This window comes from Pteropus vampyrus, unplaced genomic scaffold, assembly GCF_000151845.1.
Source record: "Pteropus vampyrus isolate Shadow unplaced genomic scaffold, Pvam_2.0 Scaffold107, whole genome shotgun sequence".
NCBI classification, from domain to species: Eukaryota; Metazoa; Chordata; class Mammalia; order Chiroptera; family Pteropodidae; genus Pteropus; species Pteropus vampyrus.
The window spans coordinates 1,414,199-1,425,925 of record NW_011888888.1 but is presented as its reverse complement, the minus strand read 5'-3'; the positions used below and the strand labels follow the sequence as shown (position 1 = coordinate 1,425,925).

General features: G+C 33.5%; 1 protein-coding gene across 1 annotated transcript in view; it reads left to right on the top strand.

Moving 5' to 3' along the window:
• FAM185A (family with sequence similarity 185 member A) overlaps window positions 1-11,727 on the top strand; it is a 57,870-nt gene that overhangs the window by 37,446 nt on the left and 8,697 nt on the right. The window contains exons 5-6 of the mRNA XM_011365210.2: window positions 2,542-2,637; window positions 6,098-6,232. Coding sequence (XP_011363512.1) covers window positions 2,542-2,637; window positions 6,098-6,232 — 231 coding nt within the window. The remainder of the gene's footprint in view (window positions 1-2,541; window positions 2,638-6,097; window positions 6,233-11,727) is intronic.

Here is an 11,727-nt window from a genome sequence, read left to right as displayed (position 1 = left end):
CACTTTCATGAAGTAACTTTAATTCTGCCTTTGCAAACACTTTACTATAATAGAAATGATTGGAACTAAAAATTAACTTAAGAATCAAATGAAGGCTTATATATTTAGTTCTACTTATAAAATTTGTTCCTTGTTCTTGCAATTAATGTAGTTTTGGAAGTACAGAAATAAAGTTGCAAAAATCAAGAAATATCTTTTATGTTACTGTTCCTTAGTATCTACATGTTGAAACTTGAGGTAGAATTATAAAAATTCAGAACTTTCTGAACATGCTTGACCAATTTTGAGAGACTTCTTTATCTAGAGGAAAATAACAAAGTTTGGAATTTTAGCCTTTCAAGCTTATTTGTTATTGTCTGCTATTAGCAAAGTGCATATTAGATATCTATTTCTTTGGTTGCATGTAGCGTTAACTGGTAGTTGACATCAGTTTTTCCCATTTGTATGTGTAATTTTCCAGGAAAACTAGGTGGCTTCTGTCAGACAAACAAGATCTTTGTCCAAAATTGTGATGATAGAAAACTGAAAACTGTAGGAGTCTACTTATTCAAACTGCTGTCTGGACTAACAATTTCTGTTCACATCTTAATCAGTCTCTAATACTTATTTCCCTTAAGGCTTCCTCCAAAAGCTACAGAATTTCTCTATTACGTGAATCCCCAAAATATGAAATTCTGTGGATGAAGCCTTAATTTGACTCTTGATAGTTAATTTTTAGTTCCAACCATTTGCATTATAGAAAACAAAAGGAAATTAGTGTATCTTTTGCTACATAGCCTTTTCAATATCACCATTGCTTTCTCTTTTGAAAACACATCTTGAATTTTAATATTTTTTGACAGTCTCCAAGGGATGGGCCATTATCAGAGCTCAACACTGATAACATGAGGATGTAATTACTTAGTGGCTTAGGATATAATTATATAGCTGTGTTTATTGCCCACTGGGAGAGGGGAGTTAAAAGTATTTCCTATGAGCCACATAAAAATTTTGTGTTTTTCCCCATAGGGAAAGCAAGAAATCACACTAATGTTTTAAATGTTTTGTTTTGTTTAACCTGGGATAATGCACACATTGTGTAGTCCACATTTTTTTTTTTACCGTAATATATTTTTATTTGGCTTCTTATGGTTGCAGTAAGAAGCTTTAAAAGGGGTTCCTATTAGTATTTGAAGAGAGGAATATTCATCTGTATCCAGCTATTCTATGTCATTTATCTCTAGTAGCTTAATTTCTCAGTATCAGTGTTTATTTTTGACACTTAAAAATTAAATAAGTTGTTGAATCACTGTACTGTATACCTGAAACTAATGTAATATTGTATGTCAATTGTACTTAAATTTAAAAGTTAAATAATTTATTCCTGATAAAGGCCATTTTTCAATTAGATTAGAGATAAATTATTGTAAATAATCTTAGAGTCAGATTTTAAACAGTTTAGTCTCAAGTTGTTGTCTTTGGTTATTTAAAAATTATTTTAAAGAAAAATGTTGGCTCCTTTGAGTGTACAAATGTTTTTTTCCTCCACATTTTATAAAAAATATATATTTGGCATTGGTTTTATCACACTCCTTACTTACTTTGTTTCCACTTTGAAGTAATAAAAGCTCCTGATAAAATATGCTTTTAAAGAGACCTTTCTAAAAAATATATGCTTTGGCCTCCTTAGGGCAGTCCAATAGAATATTAGATTAAATGTTCAGTTGCCATGGGAGAGGAGGAAGAAGGAAAAGCAACTTAGCACTGACTTGTCAACATCATTCTCTTACTTCTTTATCTCTGACTACCAGCTTTTCCTTGAACTTGAAATGTTGGCTCATTGAAAAAAGGAGTCAACGATGATATAAGGAAATTTGAGTGTCAAATAAGGACCACCTTAATTCTGACTTTCTTTCCCTTACTTAAAGATACCTATTCAATTCCAGAAACTTGAAAAGAAATATTTAGATATAAATAAGCTTCACCCACTCTTCCAGTGATTTCCTCCTCCTTTCTGTCCCTTAAAGAATTGCAACAAAACCTTGCGTAATCTTTCACTCTTAGCAGCACTAGTACTAGCAAATTTGCTAAAAGGAGAAAATTCAGAGGTTTTGATTTTTATTAACTTTGCTACTACTAATATGTGACTAACATGGGATAGAATTCTTTAGTAAATATTGCAAGTTAATAGTAAACTAAATCTATCAATGATGCTTAATGGTCTTGGCTATCAAGGATCCATTGCTTGCCTACTGCCCTTCCTACACATTAGGTTTTTGAGTAAACATGTTTAGGTAGGTTGCCTTAGATGTTTAGAGAGAAGTTATGCAGGTTACTATAGACGTAGGGATTTTTTATTAGTTGTCTAGGGGTACAATTCTAGATTTCTGTTCCTGTGTTTATTTTAAAGCAGCAGATGACATAGTTATAAGGAAAATAAGAAATCTTTCAAGACTCTTAGCTTCTTATCCAAATGTCAAAGCAGAGCCTTTTGTTTCAAGTTTATAATTCTAAGTACTCACATGAGAATAATTATGCTTATAGTTTTTTCCTTTCTCCTAGATTCGTCCTCTGGATGTCTAAAAGCCTCGACTCATCAGGGTGCCTTAGATGTTTATGTCAGCCAACTGGGGAAAGTGGAATTGAAATCTCATAAAGGTTAGCCAAGTGGAATGTTTTATTTTGACATATGGTGTATGGAAGCTTTTATATAACATTCAGGAAACAGGTCATCAAAGTACCTATGGTACTGACATAGTGATTTCAAGATAATTTTTTCTGGTATAACCTGATTTAAAGACTGGAATACCAGTTTGGATACAAGACTGGAATACCATATGGGTATTCTTTTGGGACACATGGCCACTAAGACTATCTTTCCCTTTGTAGTGCAAACAAAATGTAATATATTGTCTCTTTGTTATTGTGAAATTTTTTAGTGTTAGTGTTTGGGTTTTTCAGTTTAGTTTTGGGTTTGAAATAGAATATTCTTTGAGGGAAAATGCTTCCATATGTTCTGTTGGAAGTTTTTTTACCAGTCTGTAAGAGGCCATCACTCAAGAGAAGTACTTTTCAAAATGTGATACTGAAATAAGGGTATCACCAGGAAGGTCCTCTAACGTGATTGTTGACTTACTCTCTTGAAGTATCAAGACTTACGACGTGTCTCTTTCTATAATCTTATTTCTAATACAAATAACTTATTTTAAGAGTCCATATCTTTTATTAAAAATGACACACTTTTTAGTCATCTGAAAACTGAATATGAGTCTGCGTACATGCACATGTGCATGGTGGCAAGTGGCTGGGTACTTGAAGTATCTTGGCCATAGAGACTGAAGTGGCCTGGGTGCACAAAGTTGTTAAAAACTGGAGCTCTGCCTAAAAAAAAATTTTTTTAAAGAAAGTCTAGAAGCTCTTGTATATTGGACAGAACAGGGCTATATGTATAACAAGTAAAATAATTCCTTACAGAGATCAGTTTTTCCTGCCATTAGTAATTTCTTTGCCATACTGCTTTAATACCATTTTGTCAGTGAAGCTCACTTGTCAGTGTATCAAAACTGCAAACGCAGGGTCTGAAACTGAACTTATTGCTGACACACAGATGTGATTTGATTTTTCAAAATCACATTTTTTCTTTTAGATAATGTGTTTTCACTAAATTTCTAAGAGCTTCAATAATGCTATTCAGGGAATTTTGTAAACGCCATGAAAGTCATATAACTGCATTCTCTTATTACAAAGACATAGAGAAGAAAACAAACCATTACTACATTTAATGTAACTAGTAATGGATTAAAAGCTTTTATGTGAAAGTTATTTCCTGAATTGTATGGATGAAAATATAAAACAAACAAAAAACATTGTTCATCTTCATTCACTTGAAATATATTTGAGTATTATTTGGAATGTTGTTCCAGTAACCAACTGAACTGGCATACGATGTTCCAAAATTTGATTAGGATTACAATTTTGTGTTTTCTCCTGCTGGAACCATGTTCCTGGTAGAAACTTAAACAAAACTGGAAGCAAAAATTTCTGTCATAAGAGACTTTAGGTCTCTTAATTCTCACTACATTTGGCAATAGTAACTTTTTAGAGTAATGGAAAGTTATTCTGTTGCTTAATGTTTAGTGAACACATCTGGAATCCTTTACAACTTGTCTTGCTGTAGTGTTCAAGAGCCAGCCACTTGAGTCGCTTAGGTCTTCTCTATTTTGCTATGTGAAGAAGAATGCTTGTTTTCTCTCTCCCTATGAAAGTCAACATGGTGACCTTATTCATTCATTCAGAAAGACTGTTTTGGGGCTTGATAGTCAGGCTTACATCTGAATACTGACTTTTCTACTTAAAATTTGTCCATGATAAACCTCTAATCTCAATATAGTATGCCTTCAATAAATGATGTGGTATTAATATTAGTTTTAATAATGACTTTTTAATTTAAAAAGACTGGTAATGATGTCAATAACTGTGAAACAGCTTATGAAATGAAAAGAAGTTGAAGATATAATAAAAAGCTCTTCTTTCTAAAAAAGATAATATTAAAGGAGACATTTGGGAATGTCTTCAAGTCATGAGAATTCTTCATTTGCTAACAGTAATGGAATTTTGGTAGTGATGGGTTTTGTTTTTTAAGGCTGTAGAAAGATATGAGGATAAAACTGCATTGCTTAACATTTTTAAAGCTCTCAGATTTGAGACATTTATTTAAAAACAGAAAAAAGGTGTTCATAAAATTATCATATTCGATATATTTAGAGACATAAAGTCCTAGAATAAAGTTTTTAAAATCTATTATTTTCTACTTTTTAAAGTATGTTTTGGTAGAAAAACATGTATCTTCTATTCTTCTGGAAATTTTTCAGGGTTGTTTGGCCCTCATATCTGTTGCTATGGGAAATTTTCTGTCAGTAGTTTACATTTAAACTCTGAAAATCAATTTGTTTTTTAAATAAAACCAGCTGTAGTGATGTACTTCGTCCCCTCGCTTTTTTTGAGTAGTAAGTATGAGAGTTTATCAGCCTTACCCCAAACTTCTAGCTCCAGTTAGGAAGGCTGAGAAGATATTAAACTACTTAGAGAAACAAGCTGATGTTAACCCAACTAGAAGGCAAACAGTGACCTGTAAATAAATGCATTGTAAAACGAATCTTTACAATATTCACAATGGATGTCATCCTGACCATCTGTGTCCATAGAGCTGGGGTTACTGTGTTATGGCAGGGGCCTCTTACTTTTTTGATGTATGAGAAACAGAAAGAAAAAACTTCTGAAACAGGAGTGTGCTGCTGAGTCTGTACTGCAACCCACAGAATTGTTTTCAAAAATGCCTTAGCTAACAGAGTAGTTTTTCTTATTTCCTACTTTAGAAGCTTTAATTACTACAAGATTGTAATGGAAATAAAGATGAGTGTCTTGCCTCAATTATCCAAAAGACTGTAATCCATTGAAAAGAAACATTAGTCAGTTGAAATTCAAATATTCTTTTTTTATTATTGTTACCCCCCACCCCCCAGATACAACTGAAAGCACAAGAGCTCAGAGTTCTAGTTGTGTTCCAGTGATCAGTGAGGTCACAAGTCCTGTAATAAGATGAGGTAGCAGTATATGACATACCACAGTGGTTAAGAGCGTGGGCTTTGTTGTCATTGAACTGGATCTAGATTCCAACACTAGCTCTAGTGGGAACTTGAGCAAGTTCTCATCTGCACAATTGAGATAATAATACCTCATTGAAGTTGATATGGAGATTAAGAGATAATGTAATTAAGGTGCCTGGCTCTTCATATATTCTCAATTAGTGGTAAATCCTGTTTACAAGCTACATGTGTAGTAAACTGCTCCTTTTCTGGTACTAGGTAAGGTGATGAGGGCTATTGGCAAAAGAAGAAATAGTAATGCATAATGTCCTAATGACTCATACCCTTGCTAGAAGTTACTCTCAGTGCCTTGGGAGGAAGGTAATGTTTGACCACCTGGGAATAAGGAAAAGACTGTTTTTTAAATAAACTCTGTTGAGGAGTAAAGACAGTGTACCAGGAGCATTTTTATAATAGGCTCTGGTACTTTTGATTTCTTTGCATTTATAAGCTCTCCTTTAAACTTATTACAGGCTCTATTCTTGTCAAGGTCACATCCTCTCTTCAAGCTCATTTACAGTTATCAGGGAAAGAGGTTGATGTGAACTCAGAAGTCCATGTTCAAGAAATGGCTGAAGCTCATAAAGATGATGGTATAATAATTACTGGTAAGGAGACTGCATTTTGCTATGTAAGATGAATAGTCATTGTCCATATATAAGTTGAATATGGCACACTGAAATGCAGTTTTAGTCTTTTATTTCTTTCCATTGTCACATTGTAGTGTTTGACGCTTTTTTCTTCCAACTGCTTATCAGTAACAATGCACACATTTAGTTTGAAATACTCAGTAGCCCTATCACTTGGATAAAACTGCTTACAAAATTTTTCGTATCTCGAAGAGATATTCGCATACCATGTTCATAGCAATATTCACAGTAGTCAAGAGGTAGAAGCAACCCAAATGTCTATTGACAGATAATGGATGAATATAATGTTGTATATACTACATATATTAGAATATTATTCTGCCCTAAAAAGGAAGAAACTCCTGTTACATGCTACAACATGGATGAAGCTTGAGGATATTATGCTAAGTATTTCAGTCACAAAAAGACAAATATTGTATGATTCCACTTATATGAGATATTTAAAGTAATCAGATTCATAGAAATAGAAAGAGAGGGAAGGGGAAAATGGGGAGTTGTTCAATGGGTATGGAGTTTTAGTTTTGCAAGATGAAAAAGTTCTGAAGAGCTGTTTTGCAACACCGTGAATGTACTCAACAGTACTGACCTGTAAACTTAAAAATGCTCAAGATGGTCAATTTTATGTTATGTATTTTTTACTATAATTTGAAATTTTTTTAGTCATTAAATTTTTTTTTTCTGTCACAGGTATTTTCTAAGTCTTGGACTTAAAATTCAACTAAATACATATAATGCAAGATTTAAAGTTAACTTTGTATGATTATAATAAATAGGAATTTGGTTTCATATTTTACGTATCGTAAACTTACTCTTTTAGTATAACAGATTCTCAGTCCTAAAAAAGTGAATAGCTTTTGCTCATTTTTTCTAATTACCTCTGCTACATTGATGCCTGATACTACTTTTTAAAACATTTATTGTATAGATAATACATATACATAGTAAAAAAGAAAAAGAATTCATGCTGATAAGATTTTCCTTTAAATTTTATCAGCATCAAGGACATTGAAATTAAAGTGTGTACATGCATGTATACTGTAGGGTCACCCATGAGCTAATATCTAGAAAAAGGAAGTTTGTATGGTGGTTGTGGTAGTGGTGGTAGCTGTGAGGTGTCTTCATAAAATCAAGCTTCAGTTTTATATATTTTGTATGTCATAAAAGTTAAGAAAGCAATTTGTTAAAAATCATAGAATATTAACAAAAAGCATAACAGCAATAAAAATAATACCTGTACACTCTCTGATCTAAATGAATGATTAATGGGCACACTTTTAAGTTTGTTGAAAATTTTAAATGTATTAAATGTGGTAAGAATCAACTTCTTGCGATCCAATCTTGTGCATTTGATAAGGCCCCAATAGAATTACCTTCTTTGGTTCCAGTAATCTAAAGTTATTTAATAATGCTCTGAATGATAGCATAGTCAAATTATTTTACATATGTTTAGAGTATTTAAATTATGTAGTTATTTTGCTATTTTTCATTTTGTTACTCATAAAATCATGTGCCTTTCTGAAATTTAGATTTTTTATTTTTTAAATTTTATTTTATCATTTGCTTCAAGTATACAGTACATTAGCTAGACAATTATATAATTTATAAAATGATCCCCCAATTGCTCTTTCTCTCCTCTGGCTCTCCAGCTAGCCATTACGTTAATGCTGACTGCATTCCCTGTGCCATGCTCCCCATCCCCGTGACCATCTTTCAACTACTAATTTGTACTTCTTTAACCCTTTGCCCCATTCTTCCAGCACCCCAGTCCTCCTTCCCTCTGCCCATCACCAGATTGTCCTCTCTATTTGTAAGTCCGATTTTGATTACTTTGTTCTTTTTGTTCCTTAGATTCTGCATATAAGTGAAATCATTTGGTATTTATTTTCCTCTGTCTGGTATACTGCGAGATTGGGCCCCAAATCTGTAGGTTGTCTCAGATTAAATCCATTAGAGTGATAATACAGAAAGAACTCAGATAAAGACAGAGCAGTCTCTTTTGGAGAGAGTTGTATGAACAAGTTATTGGGTTTAGAACTTTCATAATTCATTTTGTTTTTTGTTATTTTTTTAATTTTTTGATTATAGTTGGCATATAATATTATTTTCAGGTGTACAACATAGTGATTAGACATTTATATAACTTATGAAGTGATCACCCTGATAAATCTAGTACCCATCTGACACTGTCGATAGTTATTACAATATTGTTGACCATATTTCTTAGGCTATACTTTATATTCCCATGACTATTTTGTAACTACCAATTTGTATTTCTTAATACCTTCCCCTCTTTCATCCACCCTTCCAACCCCAATCCCATATGGTAACTCTAAAAAATGTTCTCTGTATTAATGAGTTTATTTCTGTTTTATTTTATTCTTTAGACTCCACATGTACGAGAAGTCATATGGCATTTGTCTTTTCTATCTGACTTACTCCAATAAGCGCAATACTTTTTTAGTCCATCCATGTTGTTGCAGATAACGAGATTTCATTCTTTTAATTATTTATTTCTTCATTTATTTTTATGGCTGAGTAATATTCCATTGTATATCTGTACTACTTCTTCTTTATCCATTCATCCATTATTGGACACCCAGATTGCCTCCATATCTTGGCTATTGTAAATAATGCTGCAATGAACATATAGATGCACATGTCCTTTCAAAATAGTATTTTGGTTTTCTTCACATAAATATGTCTTTTGTCTCTTTTTATAGCCTTTGTTTTAAGGTCTATTTTGTCTGGTATAAATATTGCTACCCTAGTTTTTTTTTTGTTTTCATTTTCATGAAATATTTTCCATCCCTTTGCTTCTAGTCTATGTGTGTCTTTTGATCTGAAGTGAGTCTCTTGTAGGCAGCATATGTAAGGATCTTGTTTTCTTATCCATTTACCCACCCCGTCTTTTGATGGGAGCATTTAATTCATTTACATTTAAAGTAATTGTTGCTAGATAGGCAGTTATTGCCATTTTATTAATCATATTTTTGATACATATTTTTTTCTTCTTAAAGAAGTCCCTCCAACATTTTCTGTAATACTGGCTTGGTGGTGATGAGCTCCTTTAGCTTGTTCTTGTCTGAAAAGCTCTTTTTCTGTCCTTAAATTCTAAATGATAGCTTTGCTGGGTAGAATAATCTTGGTAGTAGGTCCTTTTCATAACTTTGAATATTTCATGCCAGTCCCTTCTGGCCTGCAAAGTTTCTGTTGAGAAATCAGCTGGCAGTATTATTGGAGTTCCCCTTGTAGGTAATTAATTGCTTTTCTCTTGCTGCTTTTAAGATTCTCACTTTGCTTTAACCTTTGGCATTTTAATTATGATGTATCTCAGAGTGGGCCTCAGTGGGTTCATCTTGTTTGTGACTCTTTGAATTTCCTGGGGTTGTATGTCTGTTTCCTTCACTTGGTTATGGAAGTTTTCTGTCATTATTTCTTCAAATAGGTTTTCAATTCCTTGCCCTTTCTCTTCACCCTTTGGTATCCCTATGATGCAAATGTTACACTTGATATCCCAGAGGCTCCTTAATTATCGTCATTGTTTTTGATTCTTTATTCTTTTTGCTGTTCTGATTGGGTGTCCTCTGCTATCCTATCCTCTAAATCACCAATTCGATCCTCTGCTTCATCCAATCTGTTGATTCCCTCTAATGTATTCTTTTTGTGTGTGTGTGCTTTTCGGTGTTTTATTTCAATAAGAGTATAATACACAAATGCTCTTTAATTCTTCGTCTTTATGCGAACTCCCAGCAGTACTGACACATGAAGAGTAATAACCTCATAGAAAACTTTACCTTCATTGTCACAGGATTACTGAGGATTTGGATCACCTAATTTCAGAGCCTTGCTCTTTTTTAAAAAATTTATTAATTTAAATTTGTTTCAGGTATACAGTACATTGGTTAGACGTCTATATAGTTCATAAAACGATCCCCCCAATTACTCTCTACCTCCCCTGACCCTCCACCTAGCCATCGTATAAATGCTAACTGCATTCCCTCTGCTATGCTTGCCATCCCTGTGACCATCCATCAACTACTAATTTGTACTTCAACCCTTCACCCCATTCTTCCAGCTCCCCAATCCCCCTCCCCTCTGTCCATCACCAAATTGTCCACTATATTTGTGAGTCTGTTTTTGATTAGTTTGTTCTTTTTGTTCCTTAGATTCTGCATATAAGTGAAATCATATGGTATTTACCTTTCTCTGTCTAGCTTATTTCACTCAGCATAATAACCTCGAGGTCCATCCATGTTGTTGCAAATGGTAGGATTTCATTTTTTTTAGTGGCTGAGTAATATTCCATTGTATATATGAACCTTAATTTCTTTATCCAATCATCTGTTGATGGGGAGTTAGGTTGTTTCCATATCTTGGCCATTGTAAATTGTGCTGCCATGAATATTGGAGTGCATAGATCTTTTCAAATCATTGTTTTGGTTTTCTTTGGATAAATACCCAGAAGTGCAATTGCTGAGTAACAAGATATATCCATTTTTAATTTTTTGAGAAACCTCCAGACTATTTTCCATAGTGGCTGTACCAATTTGCAGTCCCACCAATAATGTATGAGGGTTCCCTTTTCTCCGCATCCTCACCAACACTTGTTGTTTTTTGATTTATTGATGATAGCCATTCTGACAGGTGTGAGGTGATATCTCATTGTGATTTTAATTTGCATTTCTCTGATGGTTAGCAACCTTGAGCATCTTTTCATATGTCTGTTAGCCATCTGTATTTCCTCTTTGGAGAAGTATCTGTTCAGGTCTTCTGCCCTTTTTTAAATTGGATTGTTTTTTTTGTTGTTGAGTTGTATAAGTTCTTTGTATATTTCGGATATTAACCCCTTATCAGATGTATCATTAGCAAATATCTTCTCCCAAACAGTCAGTCGTCTTTTTGTTTTGTCGATGGTTTCTTTGGCTGTACAAAAACTTTTTAGTTTGATGTAGTCCCATTTGTTTAATTTTCTTTTGTTTCCTTTGCCTGAGAAGATATTCCTCTAATATATTCATCTCAGATATTGTATTCTTCATTTCTGACTGGTTTGCTTTTATGTTTTCCATCTTCATTTTTATGCTTTCTATCTCTTTGTAAAGGTCTCGCTGAGTTCATCTACTCTTCTCCTAAATTCATTGAGCATCTTTAAAACCATTGTTTTGAACTTTGCATCTGGTAGATTGTTTGACTCCATTTTGTTTAGGTTTTATTCTGGAACTTGCTTCTGTTCTTTCTTTTGGGATATGTTTCTTGTTTTCCCATTTTGGCTGCCTCCCTGTGTTTATTTCTATGTATTAGGTAGGGCTCCTAATCTCCCAGTCATAGTAGAGTGCCTTTATATAGCAGGTGTCCTGTGAGGTACAGTGTTCCTTGGTCACCTGAGCCAGGTGCTGAAGGCGTGTCCCTTGTGTGGGTTGTGTTATGTCCTTCTGTTGTAGTTGAGCTTTAGTTAC